We start from the raw sequence: 21,389 nt of genomic DNA, 5'->3' as shown, positions 1-21,389 counted from the left end.
CTAAATAATATAACTTTAATCGTGAAAGTAAATTAGTCAAAGTTAAAATACACATGAACATATTTTATATGTAGTGGGTAAATAATGTCTGGATTATATATATATATATATATATATATATAGGAGTTTATATTTCTGCAGCGGCTGTACGTGCAATAATTAAATATTTGTCATATATACATTTGAAAACATTAAATGCGAGGAATCATAACCACACAAAGGATTAAAGCATCAAATGTAGGGAATCATAACCATACACATGTCGTTGCTGTACGTAAAGCGGCTGCAGAAATAATTTTACTATATATATATATTTGAGAAATTTTATTTTAATTTCTTTTTTCTTTATAAATAGAAGCTTACGTAAACATATATTTATAAAAAATTTATTATAAAAAGAGTTTTTTGTTATAATGAATAAAAAAATAGAAGTTAAAAAAAAAATATACTAGCTTTTTAGAGTTTTTATATATTTTTCAGTTTCATTTTTATTTTAAATTTGTATTTGTCAATTTTATTCTTTATTCTAATAATTCATTCTAATAACAAATTATTTCATAGCTCCTTAAAATTCATCGGAACAACTTTATATGATCATCTAATAATTTTTAGTTATATTTTTTTAACTTTAGTTTAAAATTAACTTTTAACTTAAAACAGTCTCTTTGAATGAAAGTTGATATTATCGAAAAATAAGTGGAAACAAAAGAAGAAAAAAATGCAGCATTCGTACATGAATGTAATTTTTTTTCTTCCTTTTCCTTATCCGTGAATCTTAAGGGATAAGGGATGCAATTAATTACGTATGATACTTGTTTTAGTGGGTATATCCTGTGTGATGGCTCAAGAAGGCAAAGTACTTCTTTGTTTTCTCATTCTTTTATTTCTTTTTCTAATATTTTTTAATTAAAAAATATTTTTTCTGTGTGATTTTAAATAAACCAATTGTATTTTATGATAAAAGAGAATTGTCACAAAATAGAAGATGATCGTGAGAACCGAGAAGAATGAAAGGTTATTGAAAGAAAAATATTTAATTTAAATATTAAGGGAAACATTACTATTTCATATAAAATAACATCATATATTATTATTTAAAAGGACAAATACTTTTTCTATTTTTTAAAGAATTAATATTTCTTATATTGTAGGAAATAATTTTATCTCTTATATATACATACTGGACTTCACACATTTTTATGTATGTGTAGGAAATAAAATTCTCTCATATATATATATGAAAAATATTAATTCTTTTTAAATACAATAACCGTTTGATTAAAGGTCACAAATTAATAAACAGATTATATCATCAATTATATTACCCTCATATTATATTTATCTATGTCTGTATGAGTACGCAGGTTTTCTTTTCTTTCTTTTGGGCTATTTTAAAAGGCTTTAATGTTTTCACAGTAAATGCAGATAAATTGTCTATGTTTACTCTCAAAATAATTTTGTTTTGGATTAGAAGATTAAAAAAGTATAATAATAAAGACTATTATAATATTAAAAGAAATTATAAATATAAAAATCTCATAATTTTAATTCCAAAATAACATCATTTTGTACTCTATACAAATAATTTATCTACATTAAATTAGATTAGAAGCGTTGAAGAAATAAAATGCGTAACGGAGTTTAGTTTGATCAATTTTAAAAGAATACCAAAAATTATATTTTGGGATGGGTTGAACAGAGAAGCCCAAGACATAGGAGCAGCATGTGGCCCAACAAATCACTGTGTTCTTTGTTGAATTAACGTTGAGTTTTATTAGTGTTATGGAACATAATGTAAGTATTGTTTCTAAGTGCCTGTTTGGATCCTCTTATTTTTAAGCTAGAAGCTACTTATAAGCTAAAGCTAAAAAAAAGAGCTTAAAAAAATAAGCTAAAAGCTGTTTGGAAATTACATAAAAGTTTTAGCTTAAAAATTACTTAAAAGCACATATTTCAAGAAAATTATCTCTTTCTATCTTTATCACTCTTTATTTTAAAAAAAAAGCACACAATTCAAGAAAAACAGATAAGAGCTTAAAAAAAAGCTCCTCCTAGGAGTTTTTAATTTTCAGCTTTTTTCTTCATTATAAAAAAAAGAGCTTTTCGTTATAAGAGCTTTTCCCAAAACCTGTTTGGCCTAGCTTATGCTTATAAGTAGCTTGTAGCTTAAAAAAAAGAGGATCCAAACAGGCACTAACTCTCACATCAAAAGGGAGAGAGAAAGTAAAATGATGAAAGAGAAAGAAAAATACGTGAATCCCACCTCTTTAACGTATGCGTAGGAAAGTGAACTTATATTATGTTAAATGATAAACATAAAACCGTATGAATTTCCGAACCAATTGGAGAGCAGCAGAGCCTAATAACAACAACACTAACAAAAGTCACTGGTCTCGGTGGCTATTAGTATTAATTCAATTTAAGGTTTTCAATCCCTAAACAAACAAACAAGAATGGCCACATTGAAGACTATCTCTGCAGCTCTGAAACTGGTTGACGCCAAGATAGAGAATCTGAAGAAAGCCTACAATGATCTTCAATCTCACTCTCCTCTCCTCTCCTCTTTCCCTCTCGATTGGTCTCACCTCGATTCTCACTTCACCTCCATCCACAGCACCCTCAATCAACGCTTCCTCCTCCTTCAATCCCTCGAATCCCAACAACAACAACAACCACCAAACCAAAACCCCAACCCTAATGACCCATCTCCCTCTACATCAAAATTACCCGACCCGAACCCCAAAAACCCGAACTTTCCATCTCTCCCTAAGGACCCATCTTCATCTTCCAACCCAACAACCCAAAACGGAACGGTTGCGTCGCCCTCGGAACATGCGGTAGAGTTGAGTGCGCTGTGCAAGAAGATGGATGGAAAGGCGTTGAGGGATTATATTGCGGATAGTTTCAGGGACAATATTGCCATTAAAGTTGAGCTTCAAAGTGCCCTCAAGTGTGCCTCGGATCCTGCTGCCATGGTTTTTGATTCCTTGGATGGGGTTGTTGGTGCAAATGCAGTGAGCGATGACAAGGATCTGCGCAGATTGAAGAGGAGTTGCAATTTATTGCTTCAACAATTGAGGGTTTTGTCTCCAAATATGAGTTTTAATGTCAGGAAGAAAGCGAAGGCGTTGTTTGCAGAGTGGAAAGGAAGCTTTGTGGGTGATAATTCTGATTCAATTGGTGCCATGGCTTTCTTGCATTTTGTGGCGGCCTATGGGTTGCTTTCTGAATTGAGCACGAATGCGCTTACCACTTTTTCTGCTATGGCTGCGTGTTATTATGATGAGCTTCCTGAGCTGTACCAGATTCTTGGTTTGACAGATAAAGTTCCAGGTCACAATCCCCAAATTAGATTTGATTTAAGGTTTTATTTGAGCTCTTAGGAGTTGGTATTGTGTAACTGTTTTGTTTTATTGTTGTAGCATCTTAATAGTTGCTGTGGTGCTACTGTTTATGTTAATGTGTTCTTCGAGTTGGATTTTGTTATTTATTTATTTATTTTAAATGGTATAAGATTGTGATTTGAAATGGTGGAAATACTGTTGTTGTATTTCTATTATCACCCTTTTAGTGGTTTAATTTGTAAGGCAATTTTGTTTTTGTTTTGTTTTGCAGAACTTGTTCAGAAACTTATTGATAGGGGCAAACATGTTATGGCTGTCAAGTATATTTTTCAATTTAATCTTGCTGACAAGATCCCACCAGTTCCCATTTTGAAAGCTCAAGTGAATGAGTCTGAGAAACTTGCTAGAAGACTTTCCGAGGAAGGAAAGTCACGGGTAAGTATGTCCCCCTTGATTGATTGCTTGGTGCATTGTGTCACTGCCTATATTTATTGAGGTATTTTTGCAGAGTGAGATCACAGCCAGAGAGATCCATGCTCTGAGATCTGTAATTAGGATTATTGAGAATCATAATCTTGAATCTGAATTTCCACGTGCAAGCATTGAACAGCGTATAGAGCAATTGAAGAAGGATAAAGGAAATAAAAAACACCATGTACCAGCTTTTGGTGGAAAGCCTCCTCAGCAAGAAAGTGGGATCAAGCGTCCTCGAATATCTGCTCCAGCTGGTCCTGCAGCTGTTCTGAACAATTCAGCCATACACCGGTACCAACAATCTCATTTCCAGTCAGCAGGTTTGTTGCCAGAACATTCAAATCCATACATGAGATTGCCAGCCACGCCATTTGGCATGATGTCCACAACCCCAACCCCAGCCATCCCGCCTTATGCAGGTCCTTCAACTGGGCCTTATGGTCTTGATGGTGTCCCAATGGATCCGAGTGGTCCTTCAACTAGGCCTTACGGTCTTGATGGTGTCCATATGGATCCCAGTGGTCATTCAACTAGGCCTTATGGTCTTGATGGTGTCCCAATGGATCCCAGTGGTCATTCGACTAGGGCTTATGGTCTTGATAGTGTCCCAATGGATCCCAGTGGTCATTCAACTAGGCCTCATGGTCTTAATAGTGTCCCAATGGATCCCAGTGGTCATTCAACTAGGTCTCATGGTCTTGATAGTGTCCCAATGGATCCCAGTGGTCATTCAACTAGGCCTTATGGTCTTAATAGTGTCCCAATGGATCCCAGTGGTCATTCAACTAGGCCTTATGGTCTTCATAGTGCCCCAATGGATCCCAGTGGTCATTCAGCTAGGCCTTATGGTCTTCATAGTGCCCCAATGGATCCCAATGGTCCTTCAGCTCGGCCTTATGGTCTTGATGGTGTCCCAATGGATACCAGTGGTCCTTCAACTGGGACTTATGGTCTTGATGGTGTCCCAATGGATCCCAGTGGCAACCCTGGTCAAGGCAGTTCTTATCCAAATTCATCAGAGCCACATGTGCAGACTGGTTACTATGATAGAGTCTCTGATTATGGTGGTTATGGTCTGCAATATTACTACCCAACATCTTATCCTCAGTAGATCAACAAATTGCATTCTCTTTTCAATATTGTGCTCCTGGGTTGGTATTATATTTTCTTTGTAGCTTTGTACTTCTGGCTTTTGGTTATTAAAAGCACAAGTTGCTTTGTTGATCGGCATGATTATAGGACAAGAACTAGATTCAGTAATTAAGAATTGTGAGGGAATATTTATTTTCACAAATTTACTTACTTAAATCATTTTGCATCCACTTGATTCCTTTTAGATTAATCATGGTATTCTTTAAACTTCTCTTTCTTGCTCTTCCCCACTGCCTAGCTTTTATTGTTTTTGCTAAGCAATGAAATTTTTTGAGTGTTTCGAAAGTAAAGCCCTCATGAATATAAACTTCCCATATTTGTATTAGTTGTATTTTTGCTTGTGAGTTACTTATTATACTAGTCTAATGTTGATTCAGGACTGCATAATTTTTTTATTCTCTCACACCCTAGTTAATAAGTAAAAGCAAGATATATATTTAAGGCAGTTATCGGTTAACCTTTTAAAAATTTATCAATGGGATGGAAAGTGTTCAGTATTATGCCATACTTGGACACCTCTCTGGATTTTAACTTTGGTTTGGTTGCCTCTCGCTGTAAACAGAAACTTGCTTTTATATTTAAAGAAAATCTCGTCCAATGATGTCATAGAGTAATCATTCCTGAAGCTTTAACGTAAAAGCCTAGGAGAATTGTGTTGATTGTTCTCATCTATGCACCATCCACATGGATGGCAAAATACAAGATGTATTTTTTTTGGGTTAATTTCCTGTATAAAATTTCTTTCTTCTCACGTCTTTTCTTTTTCATCTCCTCACCATTAGTCATATTTCGTGGATGTCCTTTCAAGTTACAAATAGGAATGGTATTCTGCAATTTCTCATCTCTGGTTTCTCTGTTTTCCTTCGTGTTTTGTGCCATTTACAATTGTCCTGTATGTAAGACAAAGTTAATCTGTTGGCTGTATTTTCTTCTTTTGCACATGGCCTGTGAAGAAAAGAATAAAAAAAATTAAAATTCACTGTCTTTGGATTTGAAATTCAATCCAATTTCATTCTTTTATGTATTTTGAACTAATTCATATATTTTGATGGTGAAGGGTGCTTATTATGGATTATGGTTCTCACTGATCATCTGTATGTACAGATTATGTCTCATAGTCTATTCAACAATTGATTTGTTGACAACTTGACATCTGATGGATAATTTTGTATTCCTTGCCTGTGATTAGCAGAACTAGTTCAATTTGATTAACTTATAGCTTAAGTAGATGTGAATGAATTGATGCTAAATGTCATTTCGCTAGTGGTTTTTGGTCGAATCATGCAACTTGTCTGGGTTGCCATCACTCATCAGTCACAAATTGTTGAATTACTTAGCCTTGGGCCAGTCCCCTTGGTCTTGAATTCAAGGTGTGTGTTACGGTGCAAATGTAAGGCAATAAACTCTTGGGCTGTCTGTAAGTTTGTCTATAGATGTTGTATCATTTAAGCATGAAGTCGGGAGAAAGTTAGAACAGTGTATGGTAGAAAATAAAGAAATTTGCTAACAGGAGTTGGCTCAGCTTGTAACACTCCGCCAATGGCAAATGCATGGCTTGAGTTGGTGGCTTATTTGTAAGTTTGGTGGATGTACTCACTATTACTAAGCCTGTGGGCCTATGTTATGTACACCTATTTTGAAAGAAAATAGGAGATTTGAATTCAACTGAAGAAATTCTGGCTCAAGTACACAAATGAATGTACACAAATAATTCTTCTCTTTTCTGATGATCTTTAAAGGTTTAAATAGATAATATAAGATAATCTTGAAAATAATTACACACTAACACTAGATAGACTCTACCAATAGATATGATTTATTCTTAAATAAAGTTGAAATTCAAATAACAAAACAAATAAAAATAATTATCCACTACTTAAACAATTCAACGATTTAGAAAATAATAAAAATAATAAAATTAACAAACTCGTAACATTCCTCTTTTTTTAAAAAAATTACTCTTGTCCTTTAAGAGCAAGATCAAATGATTGAATCATTTTTAATATCTATGTTTGCCTGTTCATTGTTATTGATTGGAAAATGTTCTTTAGCCATGATTGTTTCTTTCCTCTTAAAATTTTTTAGAAGTGGAGCTCTTATTAGATATCTCATATCTAGACCAAAAATTTAGGGGCTTGATTTGATTGAGACACTTTGATTATGTTCAAAATTTTAATAGCAATAGTAGTGTTTGGGGGCTCTTTTGTTAAAGAGAAAAAAAGAAAAATGTTTTAGTGTGAAAGTCTCAGGTATTAAATGAGAACAATGAAAATGGGAGAGTTTGATGATTAGTACTAGAGCATCTAGTTGATTAGAGTTTGGTAAACATCTCTTTCTACTTGATGGAGAGTGTCTAAACTGTATCTTCTAATTTTTCTAACCATTTCTACTGCATCTTCTATAGTGTCGGGCTCTTTTATCAAGCTGTTATGTAAACCTATTTTGGAAGAAAATAGGGGATTTGAGTTCAACTGAGGGAACCATGCCTCAAGTACACAAACAAATGCACACAAATAATTCTTCTCTTTTATAATAATCTTTATTCAAATACTTCAAGGTTTAAATAAATAATATAAGACAATCTTATAACTACTCACTAACACTAGATATGCTCCACTAATAGCTATGATCTATCCTTAATCAAAATTGAAATTCAAATAACAAAACAAACAAAATAACTACCCACTACTTAAACAACCTAACAATTTAGAAAATAATAAAAATAATAAAATTAACAAACTCGTAACAGCTACGGACTGGTGTAACCATCTCCTCATCCTATATATTTTTACCAAAACATATAAAAGAATATGAAGAAAATTTCCCCATTGAGGCTGGTAAGATTGAGATTAGATTTGTTAAAATTTTGGTAGAGAAAGCTTTGCTGTTCTTGTAGTCTTGCCGAGTTAGACTAGACTAATCATGTAATCGGTGAATCAAATCAGGGACAAATCCACAAAAAACTTCAAAATCACGTCACATGACGTAACATTTTGTCATGTTTTCCTAAAATTATGTCGTTTTGAGAATTAAGAGAATTAATAAAGGGTGTTTTTGTTAAAATTTATATAATAAATAAACAAACAAAAATAACAAAACACCTTTAATTAATTTTCATAACTCCTAAAACGACATAGTTTTGGAGTGACATGACCTAATTTTATGTCATGTGACATGAAAAACAATAAGCTATCTATCTATCTATCTATCTATCTATCTATCTATATATATATATATATATATATATATATATATATATAGGTTTCATTTTTCTCATTTAGTGGAAAAAATTATCTCATAAAAAAAATAACTATGTACCATGAGTAATATATAATAATAATGATAAAATTATTTTTTTTCTCTTCATTATATTATTCGACAATGTCTGAATATAAAGAAAAATAAAATAACTTTAATATTATAACTATGTACTATCTATATTATTTTGTTATTTTGTTTTTGCTTTAATATTATAATTACTAGTGTGGTTTTCTTAACAATTTTGGCACCAGTTGATTTTGTGTTGTCATGTGGTGTATGGTCATCACTGGAGTTTCTGTACACTATTTTGACTTTTAATTTGAAACTGTTCTACCTGAGAAGTGATCTATTACCTATGAAAAGATGTGTCTGTATTATCATTTGCTTTTGTATAAATTGTTCCTCTCACCTTTTCAGAACAATGCTAATCTTCCAGGATTGATGGTTCGGTAATGTAACATGTAAGAGACCTCGTTTTCTCGATGTTTATGGATGAGACGTATACTCATTGTGTTCCATGAAAATGGATCGTACATGACTGGCCAGCTTTCTTCTTTTTGCGTTCATATTGAGAATTTTGCTCAACGTTACTTTATGAAATAAACGTTATAAAAAATACAGCAATAAAAATTATTTTTCATATGCAGTTTTGCTCTAATAATTTTCATATTTGAAAAGATACGTTTAGTAGTTATTTGTGATTTAAGAAGTGTGAAAACATGTCAACGCAATTTATCAATCAAAAGATGAACAAATGATTTTCGAGTTTTCAAATCTTTGACGCATGATTCTCTCAGTTTCCGCTAGCATTTTTTAACTTAATTTTTTTGTTTTGATTGGAATCCAACCAAAATTTTGTATACATTAACTTTTTTAGGGAACCATTAGTAAAATATATTAAGTTTGTATTTTATGAAATAACAAAGCTGGATGTTATCAAAAAAAAAAAAAAATAACAAAGCTGGAACTTGTCGTCTACACGGCGTCCCTTGCTTCCGACGCAGTATAACACCTTTAACCGTTGCTGTGTTTGGTACAAGAGAAATTTTTTTGATATCCGAAAATCACGATTAATAGAAATACAATAGAAATTGAGTTTACTTGGAATCTTACGAAAAAGATGTTTGGTTCGCCAAAATATTACCGGAAATATTGGGTAAAGATTACCGTTCCATGTTTGGTTTAGAACGAAATATGACTTGAAATATGAGGTTATTTTACAAAAATAACTCTAAACTATTTTTATCTTTTGTAACGGATAGATTGGGTCTAGATTTTTATGTGTGTTAGGGTATTTTTGTCTCAAAAATTATTGTTGTGCTTTTCTTTTACTTAGTATTCTGAATTATCATATTATTTTTGATAATCTGAATAGTGACTTTTCTTTATAAATCAAATTACCGATAATCCTTAAATATTCGGAACTGATTTTTGTTCCTTCTACCAAACATGGTAATTACATTTACCAAAGAAAATTTACCGCTAATCCTTTTGAAATACTTGTATCAAACACACCCTAAAGGTCATCTTTTCCTCGAGGGGTTGTCATTTTCTATTACCAATAGAATAAGTGTTAAAAATTTAAAGAAGTAATGGTGCTCTTTACTTATTTAGTGAATTTGTAATTAGTAACGAGGATGGTTATATTTATAATTATTTTAGGTTTATCATTTTTATTACATGTTTAGTTATTGGATAGTAAAATTGATAAGCTTAAGATGATGATAAATATAACTATTTCGATGAATAAGAATAAAGAAAATAGAGAAATGCGTTATGCATGCACGAGGACAACTTGATTTTATAGGGTAACTACTAAGAATTCTAGCTGTATGCATCGATTCTGCTAGGGAGACCATACATCATTTCAAATTGTACTCGTGTCAATCCTCCAAAAGCCCAAACATTCAATCACTATGTATGGTTCGGGGTAATGTGTTCTGGTTTAGGGCTTTGTTCTAGAGAGATTCTGGATTTTCACTTGAACAATTATATGAAAAATTCACCTATAAATTTTTCACATCAAATTCTAAATGTACCTAACTACTAATGTGATAAACTATCTCTCTTTCTAGGCAATATGACAAAAACAATAAAATAAAATAAAAAATTGGGACAATCTTCAAATTTCATACATTAAATAAAGGAAAAAATATTTGTCCTTTTTAATGATACAACTTATGTCATTTCACTCTCAAGGTGAGATTCACACCTTTATTTTTTTGTCTATTTTCTCCTTCTTATAATATATCTCTTTCTCTCACTTAAAATAATATAACTTTAACTCTTTTAAAATTACATACATTTCTTCCTTAAGACCATTTGAGGGAGTGAATATTTAATGGTCCCAGGTGGGCAGAAAAGAGAGAGTGAGAGAGAAATAAAAGAGAGAGAAATAAGGAGAGATCATGATATATTTTCCCCACGAGCTCTAAAATCATTGAAAATATTTAATACAGATTGTCGGCAAGATTGGAAAGGGAAATGCTAACAAAAATTCACAATTACTTTCAAACTTACAAGATTTGTCTTTGTATGCTGTTTCTATGGTATGAATAATAAGTAAGTCATACTCTTTTTTTCAGAAAATTTTACTTATGAAATAAGAAAAAAGAAAAAGAAGAAAAGAGAGAGAAGGCATAAGATTTTTTTTTTTTAGTATTAACGTGGAGGTATACAGTTTAATCTCCTTCAGCCATCTTGTCATCAGAGTACAGCCACTAGAGCTAGTTTCTCATTAGTACAGCAAGTGCTTTGAACAGTTGTGACCGGATACGAAATGAATCTAATCCCCCAATATAAGCTTACCCAAAAAAACATCTACCAAAAATCAAATACATGACCCCATCTTTAGAGCACAGTCAGACTACTAACTGTGCCGGCCCCTCGGGTTGAAGGCAAAATATTTTAGATAGAACATTTTCGCGTGTAAATGTAATGGATGTGACATGCTTTAGCCTTTAATATAATAAAATTCATTTGGGAGGAAAGGGATTACTCAAAAAAAAATTGTAAGGAATTAGAAAAGCACTCGGGAACTTTGCTTTAACAGCATCTCAAGCCGTTAAATGCTTTGATTTGCCGTTGTTTTCCTTTCTCTTAACCTAATCACAAGGATAAGCACAGCCTTCTTTTTCTTATCTGTCTAAACACTAGTAAAAAGTAAAAACAATAAAACATCACAATTCCAATGAAGAAAACAAACTCTAATGAAATGTTACTATAACTAGTGCTTTTGTAGTACACATTTCATTCACACCCTTAATAGCAGTGGGACCAAAAATGAATCCTCCACTTTTTTCTTTAACCCTTTTTAACTAATTGCTGTGAGATAAATAAAGATGATATTCAACTGTGTGAGACCAACTTGTTAACTTACTCTTTCCTAGATCTTTACAGCATATCCATGTAAATTGACAACATTCTATTTATTGTGACTGAAATTTGAAGTAATATCCTATTCGAAAAAATGGGTCAACAATTGCTCCATTTAGATGTAATAAAATTTTTGTAGTCAATGTCCAAAAAACCTCCAGCACATTATTTTGTGAACCAATAATCCATCTCCACTTGCTGTTTCACACATTTCACAAAGGAACTTCCGACAGTGCCTTCCATGATTTGAATCAATGATCAAAGTTCAAATAACATAGACAAAAATACACACTGACATCAGATTACTTGAGATTGACTCTCCTATCCATGGAATTAAATTATATGAATCTAACCCTTTTGGGAACCGATTCTGGTTTGGCTTTGGCTTTCAACTTGTAGAAAGGGACATGCAGTTTTGCACCAATCACTCATATTGATTGTGTATGGTGAAGAGTAACATAGAGTTGGTACTTGGCACACCACTTTTTTCAGTTTTCACTTTCATATCTTACCTAGCTAAAATCAGACACACACAAAATAAAATAAATAATAATTCCTTTGACAAATAATAGTAAAGTAATCATTTTGTTACAAAATCTTTATCCAATAGTGAATAATTCATGACAAAATAATCCACCTCACAGCTTTAAAAAGTCTTAAAAGCTAAATCCACACAATCAATCTTGTTCTCATTCCTTTAAAATTTTTAATTTTTTATCTCAATTATTATCGTTATGATTTTTTTCCCCTTGTGGAGTGAGTTGCTAAGAAGTAACAAAAAAAGTGTTTAAAATGACAAGGCCATTACACAGAACAGATATTCACACATGAATGAGTTATAACTTATAACACAGAGAGAGAGAGAGAGAGAGAGATCCACAGTTTCAAGTCAACTGAGTCCCACTCTCAGCATCTCTGACAGAACCTTCAAAGACACACAAAAGAAAAAAAAGAAAAAGAAAAAAACACAACACAACACAACACAAAACAACAGCAAGACCGAGAAAAGAAAAATGCCGATTTGAAATGACCCTTATGCCCTTCGATTCTTCGCTTTGATTCCCAGCAACGCCGCCACCACAATGGACGCTACTGCCACCAACTTCGGCAAACCCTACGCGGGTTCGGAGCTCCGGCTCGACGGGGCATCCGATGATCCGAATCGAGCCGGGTCGGGTCAGAATTCGACAGCAAGGTACAAGCTGATGTCGCCGGCGAAGCTTCCGATCTCGAGGTCGCCGTGCATTACGATACCTCCGGGAATGAGTCCGACGTCGTTTCTGGAATCCCCGGTTCTTCTTTCCAACATGAAGGTGAGTCTGCTCTTTGGGTTTCTGGTTCTTCTTCTTCACCTTTGCCTCCAATTGAAGTGTATGGTTTGGTTTTGTGTTATGTGGGAGAATTTCTCAACGGGTTTTGCGTTTCATGAGAAAAAAAATGAATAGAAAAAGGGGAAGAAAAAAAAAGGTGAATGAATTCATTGGCGGAATGTTGTTATTTTTTTTTATTTTTTTTTTTGCTAGTTCATCTTGGTCAAAGTTGGTGATTTTATTTGACCCATGTAAGGTAAAGGTCACTTAATGTGAGCGGGATGCTAAAAATTTGTTCTTTTCACTATGATTTTCTTTCAAATTCTCAGCAACCAAACAGTGCGTGTTTAGGCTGGCTTCAAGTCTTGTCATCTGGCAAGAATATTTTGATGACTTAATATGATGTGATTTGAATGTTGATGAGCTGATGATGCTGTTTTTCATTTCATGATAAAAAAATAAAAACGAAATTCTTATATGCTTGTTTGATCTCGTGGCAAATTGTTTCTTTAGAGCTGGCTATTTCCTTGTTTGATCCTTCACTTAGTACATATTGTATGGGTCCGTTAGGTTCTGATGCTTGCTCTTATTGAATTCTGTAATGGCTGCTTTATGCTCAATAGGGTATTCTGTTGGAATATGACTTTAGCTGAGGATCACTAGACATTCTCCTTTTATTATTTTAATGTCAGTGTTGTTTTTTCACATAATGAATCTTCCTTTTTGTTGGTGCTTGCCTTTTTTGTTTGTTTTTGTTTTAACGGTGTAGCAGAGTGTACAGAATATCTTCTTCTGTTTTTTCCTTTACCATTTATACACGTGGAACAAAAGAATAAATGCATTGCCAACGATTAGTGGATTGATTTTAGTTATTTGTGCTATGAGAATAGAATAAGGAATGTCAGAAAGATTGTGGGTCTAGATTTTTGTGACAGCACTTGATTTTCTAGATGTTAAACGTCTGGATGGTCTGGATATTTGTAAAATACTGTGCAACATTCATGTGGGAATGGCTTTTCTAAGTTATGATTAATTGTTTATATAACTAACTTCCACATATTATGATGTACTATGCTAGCTTTGTCATACGGAATCCAAATAAACAACATGCAAATATATGAAAAGGGTTTAATAGAGAACTTTGCTTATGCTCAATTGTAGTGGGCCGCTGGCATGGCTGGCTAATAAATCTTCTCAGTTGTTTGGTCTACTCATATGATTATATATCTTCTCTCTTTCCATTGTTATTACTAATTTCATAGGTCAATTGATTGCTGTTTGGGGCCTTAGGGTTTACAGGTATTCAGAAACTTGTTTTTTTTTTTTTTTTTTAACCCTACTCTTGTTATTTTGTCACTCTGGGAAATTAAAATTGCTTCCTGTATCTTTGTGTATTTGAATGTATAGTTTTTATCTGGATTCAGCAATTGTTGCACATAGAGCACTGTAGTTTAAATATTATTTGTTTCCTTGCTTTGCAGGTGGAGCCTTCACCTACTACTGGGTCCCTTCCTAAGCTTCATCAAACTGCGGCTTCTACTGTGTCTGCTTCATTTCCTGTAACCACTGCATGCTTCAATACCAATATTGTTGATGACAGAAAATCAAGCTTCTTTCAGTTTAAACCGCACAATAGATCAAATATGGTAATGAAATATTAATTGATATTAGTTACACTTCTATGAATATAACTTTCCAATCAAGTTATTTTTTTAATTATTATTATTTTTTCTTCTTCTTTTTCCTCAATCTCTTATTGCTTTTTATTTGGGTTCATTGATCGTCGACTCCAACTAATTTGGGATAAAGGTGTTGTTGATATTGACGTGTGAGCTTGAGTTTAGTGTTTCTTTCTCCTGTGATTTTACTTGATTCAAACCTGTGTACTAAGTTAGCAAATTGGGATAGATAGTTAGGTATTTTGTTGTTACACATCACTTTGTCACACTAGACAAAATCAATTCTTAAAGTCTTATGATCTTTCATGTTTCATGTTCTGATTAATATTGTTTTGAGGATTACTATTTGCTTAGCACTTATCCAATGCTATTTACTTATGGTAAGGTTCCTGCAGACTTCAACAACCTTGTAAGTGAACAATCTACTCAAGTAAAAGGTCCAGGAAAAGCTGAATCGTTTACCCCCTCACCATTAGTCGAAAGTGATAGAGCAGTTCCTTCTAATGAATTAAGCCTATCATCACCTGTTCAAATGGTTAGTTCTGGGGCTTGTGCTCCTGTTGATGTTGATGTGGATGAATTTAATCACAAAGGCAACACAGCTACTGGGCTTCAAACATCACATGTTGAGGTTAGAGGCAATGGTCTTTCAGTTGCAGCTGAGAGAACGTCTGATGACGGATACAATTGGCGAAAATATGGGCAGAAACATGTTAAAGGAAGTGAATTTCCGCGCAGCTATTACAAATGTACACATCCTAACTGTGAAGTGAAAAAACTTTTTGAACGCTCCCCTGATGGTCAAATCACTGAGATAATTTACAAGGGAACACATGATCATCCTAAACCTCAACCAAGTTGCCGATATTCTGCTGGTACCATTATGTCTTTGCAAGGAGACAGATCTGATAAGGCTTCTGCTTTGGCTGGTCGAGATGGTAATACCAGCCAGATGCTTCTCATTGCTTCCATTTTATGATTACTTTTGCAAAGAAAATAAACTGAATTTTTTTATCTTCTAATTCTTGAATTGTAGACAAAGCATCCAATATGTATTGTCAGGTGTCTCATGAAGCTGACCCCAACAATACTACAGAGCTATCACCTGTAGCAACAAATGGTGATAGTCTAGAGGGTGCTGGGTTTGTGTCAAACAGGACTAATGATGAGGTTGATGATGAAGATCTCTTCTCAAAGCGAAGGTATAACAACTTAGGCCAAGTTTTCCTCCAGCATGTGTGCTTACTTGCTGACCATGAGTTTTTTGTTGAGCAGAAAAATGGAACTTGGAAATGCTGATATCACTCCTGTAGTTAAGCCTATCCGGGAGCCACGGGTTGTTGTACAAACTCTGAGTGAGGTTGATATATTGGATGATGGGTACCGCTGGCGTAAGTATGGGCAGAAGGTAGTGAGAGGCAATCCTAACCCAAGGTACGTCCTCACATTAATGAAACTAGGAAATAGAAGTTGAAGTAATAAATTCCAATTTATCTTATGTCCTTCATCGAAATATTTTTTTATGTATATTGTTGAACTTTTGCTCTTGCATTCACTGTCTAGACAACAATCGAAGCGAGGAATCAACTTGATATAATAGTTTATTGAAGCTTATATAATCACTTTTCAGTCTTTTTGCTTCACAATCTGTTGCTTTTATTATGATTTAGCATTATTGTTAGCTAAGACGTGGCCAACATGGTCCCTGTTGCAGCTATGTGGCCAGTATGGTATGGGAAAAACAATCTGTATCTTGCACTGAAGTATATTCAGTTATGCACATGGTAAAGGATATAAATACGTAGTTGCAAAAGAAGGGAAGGAATTTTGTTTACATATTGTCATGGTCCATATATGAATGATTTTATATTATATATCTAACATGTCCCCTCCACGCAAGAGCCATTTGGGCTTTGTTACAGAATAGTATAAACCAGTAAAAAGGCCCTCACCCAATAGCTTAAGCTTTTGGGTTAAAATGGTTCTTTACATGGTATCAGAGTCTCATGTCACAGATTCGATCCTCACTGTCCCCATTTAATTAATAATTAATTAAGTATTGTTGAGTTTCTTAACATAGGTAGGTGGACCTATGCATTGTCCACCCTTCAAGCCTAGTGGACTCTCGTGTGAGGGGGCGTGTTAGAGAATAGTATAAAACATTAAAAAGGTTCTCACCAATAGCTTAAGCTTTTGGGTTGAAGTGGTTCTTTACATGATAAGAATCAATTCAACCCAAAACCTTAAGGCATTGGGTGAGGATATATTAATTATTTTGTGTCTCTCTAACACACCCCCTCACGCAAGAGCCCTTTGGACTTGAAGTGTGGATATGGCACAAGCCCATTTTTTGGTCTACCTTGTCCCGAGCATGCCCATTTTTGGTTTACCTTGTGCTTTTCTTAATTCCACCTGAAAATAGGAGGTGGTGAGGATCGAACTCATGACCACTTGGTCTCTCCAGCTTTGATACTATAATAAGTGTCGCTTCAACCCAAAACCTTAAAGTATTAGACGAGGATATATGTATCTTTTGTGTCTCTCTAACAAAGCTTGAAGCGTGAACAATGCACATGTTCACATACCTTTTGCTGAAATTCATGTTTTTATTAGAAGAATGTGGGCAGCAAAGATCGAACTCTAGACCACTTGGTCATAGAAGTTTTGATATCATGTCATGAGCCAACCCTCCCAAAAACATAATCTATTAGGTGAACATGAATGGTTTTATATTATACCTCTAAAATATATATAGTGTATCGGTAGGAGGCTGAGACAAGCTCTGTCCTCATTAATAGTAAGTTAAACAAATGAATCTATTAAACACAAGACTTTTTGAAGGGCTTAATCTTAAGAAATACAAGGAATACCTATAATGGATTTTTTTTTTTGGGGGGTGGGTTGGGGGGGGAGTTCTGTGATTGACATGTGGGTTATAGCATTTGGCATATCATGGTTTTCAAGAATAGAAATGGAAACTAGATTCTGTAATTATGTGTTTTCTGAATATTAAGCTCATGAAAGGAATAGGTATAGGAAATTCACTTGGATGACTTTGGGAAGCTGTTCTAATATTCATTCAGAATATTTTTATTTTTATGGGTTTTCTGACTCATCAAATGTGAAATAATTGCAAAGTTGTACTTGGCAGTAGAAGGTTGATGAGAACTGATGGGGCTGCGGATCTTAAAAGGGAACTAGAATATTAAATAGATAATGATGTAGATACAAGTAGAAAATTAAGAGCATGATTGCTAAAATTTTGCAAAGAAACAGTGTGGTTAATTCAAGTGGCAGTAGACTATTAGATTAGATATAAAAAAATGTTAAAACCGTAGGACATATGGATGGGGTGTGTGTGTGATATTTTTTTTTTCATGTTATTTCTGAGTAAAGTGGGACTGTCATCCTGTTGGTTTTAGATAATGACTGGTTAGCAAAACCCCATTTTACAATTAAGCTTGTTGATGTCTTTTTCTGAATTCATTGGACAGGCACTTATATGCAAGTAGTTATGAATTGGGCTATATTTACCCGAGTTTTGTTGTTATAGTTATCCCAGGAAGTGTCTGTACTACGATGGGGACAATCATTAGTTTAGCTGTCACTACCATGGATCCAAAATGTTACTTCTTATGTTTCCTCTGTAAAATAATTATATTTTGGTGCTTTATGATGAGCTTCAAAGCATGGGATCGAAAATCTGGTATGTGTACTTAGACCTTGGTGGATGATAGCTTGTTTTACAGATCCATGCTTATGATCTTAACTTACTTTAGTTAACTAAAACATGGTACTTAAAGCCACTAAGATTGGTCTAGTGGTGAGGGGTTGGAGTAGTTTGCATGAGGTCCCAAGTTTAAACATCAGTGCTCCCATTGTATCAAAAAAAAGAAAAAAACATGGTACTTAACTGCATAATAATGTTTCTTACCATGCTTATTATGCAGGAGTTATTACAAATGCACAAATGCTGGTTGCCCTGTTAGAAAGCACGTGGAGAGGGCATCTCATGATCCGAAAGCAGTAATAACCACATACGAGGGTAAGCACAATCATGATGTACCGGCTGCAAGGAGTAGTAGCCATGACATGGCAGGACCATCAACTGCAGGTGGACAGACTAGAATTAAGTTAGAAGAAAGTGATACTATTAGCCTTGACCTCGGAATGGGCATGACCTCAGCTTCTGAAAATAGATCAAACGGGCAAGGCAAAATGCTGCTCTCTGAATTTGGGAATGGTCAAAATCACACCAGCAATTCCAATTTCAAGTTTGTTCATACTACCCCAGCTTCCGTTCCTGTATACTTTGGTGTTCTAAATAACAGCTCAAATCCGTTTGGTTCTAGAGAAAATAGGAGTGATGGTCCATCTTTAAACCATTCCTCGTATCCTTGCTCACAGAACATGGGAAGAGTACTAATGGGTCCATGAAACTGTTTACACAAGAAAAATTAAAATAAAATTGTGAGTTGCATTTTGCTTTCTTCTTTTTGGCGGGTATAGCATCAAAGGTAAAACATCTCATTTTCTATAAGAAAATGCAGGTAGTTCTTTTATGTTTATATCACAATATTTGAGAGCTGCTGTTTAGTATAATTGGTAGTAGCTCCGGGTTGACTTTTAAATCTAATTGCTGTTTGTAATTGTATAATTATATATCCAAATTCTTCTGTATAAATATGAAGCTGATATCATAGCTGCTTCTACAAAAACCTTGTAAAAGTGCTTGAGTGAAACTATTAAGTAGCGTTTAGCCTTTTACTGAACTTTTGCATGTTGTGTTCACGATTTCACATCGGGTAACCTCAGCCCCGAGTCCCCACTGCATTGGTTACGAGACGTACATGTCCCGTGATTGATGACCTGTTTGGCTATATTGAAATTTGATGGAATGCACGTGACGATACCATGAATATGTACTTGCTGGATTTTCTCGCACTATTTTGTGTAGATTTAGAGACTCTTAACACGAGCTTTTTTAACATGATTGACACGTACTTGAATAGAGATAAACATAAGATTTTATGAAGGAATACTGGTGGGTAAAATAGTTGTATCTATTCTCTCTTGACATATGAAAAACTCGTAACAAGTATGTGGAAGTGATATGGAATTATGAATGCCAGTGTGTAGAAAGTGCAACTCTTGTATGAATAATGATGCATTCAGTTGTGACCAGCGGAGGAGATGAAAATTATTCAAGTAAATATAAATACAAATTCTCATCTCAGTTTCCATTTCATCCTGGGAAAACTTTTTCTTTTTTTTTGTTAGTCAAAGTTGAGCTTGAGATATAAGATACTAATATAATATTCTGTATTTAGGTTCCATAGTTATACCAATGACAAAACTAAAAGGAATATGAAAGCTTCTAGGTAGTACGAAGGAAATAATGGTTGAATGTTAATAATTACACATGCCTTATCCTTTTTATCAACTGATAAACCGAAGCCCATTATTCACTCCTTGGTTTCAGTAGCAAAAAGGATACGCTCCATCCCTTTCAGCCTGTGGTTTGGGGAGGGGGACCGCAGTATTGATAAATGTGCTGTGCGTGCCACTTCTAGAAAACTGACAGAAAGAATAGATATATTTGCATATTCCTATAGTAACATTTTACATTAACATCAATCTAGCCGCTGTCATTTTTTGTTTTCACATGTCAGGGTGTGATTAATTTAGTGTAATATTTGGATTGTATTTAAGAATTTTCTTATAAAGAGCAACAAAATATATCCACTGGGATTAGCCTAGTGGTGTGGGGTGTGTGTGTTAGGTGTATGTAGTGTAGTGGTGTGTTCAATTCCGATATAATGCAAAAAAAAAAAAAAAAAAAGAGCAACAAAATAAAAGGTTATAATGAAACCAAAATGTGGGAAAGTTTAATGAATCCTGCCAGAATAACAGTTTCTGGCGAAAAAGTAAATGTGTAGAACTAAATGTGCTAGTTAGATGGACGAGATAGAAGAATTTTAGTATTATTTTGCAAAAAAACATTCATATTTATGAAGAATACTTTTTATTAATCCATCATCAATTGGATTTGCATGCTACTACTTGGACTATTGATGGAATAATCCTTAAAGATTGGATTCTCTTGGCTTTATCTTTGAACTATTCTGACATGTTCACGTTGGTCTTTAATTGCACTGCAAACGAGTACAACTTTCTTAAATTCGTATATTTGTCTTAGTTTGGACAGGACTGAAGAATGATGAAGCCACGTCATGCCCCATTTATCCACCGGAGAGCTATATGGTTTCTGGTTGATCCTTCCCCCTCAGAGCCAGATGAGCCACCCATGAGCATTTCTTTATCCTTACCATATCATCATCTATAAATCCTTTAGAGCATGTGAAAGGTTATAGTTTTTAAACAATTTAAATATCAAGAAATTAGAGATAAAAAAAGTTCGAACTCTTATTTGCTTTATTTACTATGTGAATGTAAAAAGCAATGCTGGAGACATGACTCTTTAGGTCTCAAAAAGTCATGGCCATGTTTCTTTGTGCTTTTATTTTCTGTCTTTAGAGCTGTGCTTATTGCTTTTTCTTTTTCATAAAATGTAAAGGTAAGGTTAACCGAAATAAATAAATAAATGTTAGGTGCATATTTTTGTGACTCAAACCGGTAGATTTTATATGGCTTTTGTAAATTTTTATTAGCTAGCCATGTGATATTGACATTGTAACTAAATTAAATCAAAGAACTACTGGCTCCAAACCGACAAAAGAAATAAAAAAAAAACCTATCATCTATGCACTTTATTTTATTTTTTGTCACTTGTA

The 21,389-nt window shown here is 33.9% G+C and overlaps 2 protein-coding genes across 2 annotated transcripts; both read left to right on the top strand.

Annotated features, from left to right (window-relative positions):
- The first annotated feature begins 2,439 nt into the window (after positions 1–2,439).
- Positions 2,440–6,658, top strand: LOC133317779 (FRIGIDA-like protein 1). The gene is made up of 3 exons (XM_061519659.1): positions 2,440–3,333; positions 3,616–3,779; positions 3,853–6,658. The coding sequence occupies exons 1-3, from the start codon at positions 2,454–2,456 to the stop codon at positions 4,927–4,929; spliced, it is 2,121 nt and encodes a 706-aa protein (XP_061375643.1). The 5' UTR covers positions 2,440–2,453; the 3' UTR covers positions 4,930–6,658.
- Positions 6,659–12,467: 5,809 nt separating this feature from the next.
- LOC133317768 (probable WRKY transcription factor 20) lies at positions 12,468–19,269 on the top strand. Its single transcript, XM_061519645.1, has 6 exons — positions 12,468–12,919; positions 14,398–14,562; positions 14,981–15,533; positions 15,632–15,797; positions 15,871–16,029; positions 18,546–19,269. Exons 1-6 carry the CDS (start codon positions 12,689–12,691, stop codon positions 19,030–19,032), a joined length of 1,761 nt encoding a protein of 586 aa, XP_061375629.1. The 5' UTR covers positions 12,468–12,688; the 3' UTR covers positions 19,033–19,269.
- The last annotated feature ends 2,120 nt before the right edge of the window (positions 19,270–21,389 follow it).

Source organism: Gastrolobium bilobum, unplaced genomic scaffold (assembly GCF_033153095.1).
Source record: "Gastrolobium bilobum isolate Gb01-03AN ecotype WA unplaced genomic scaffold, APGP_CSIRO_Gbil_v1 utg1481, whole genome shotgun sequence".
Lineage (NCBI taxonomy): Eukaryota > Viridiplantae > Streptophyta > Magnoliopsida > Fabales > Fabaceae > Gastrolobium > Gastrolobium bilobum.
Note: the sequence above shows the minus strand (reverse complement) of the source record. Positions and strands in the feature narration are given on the sequence as shown.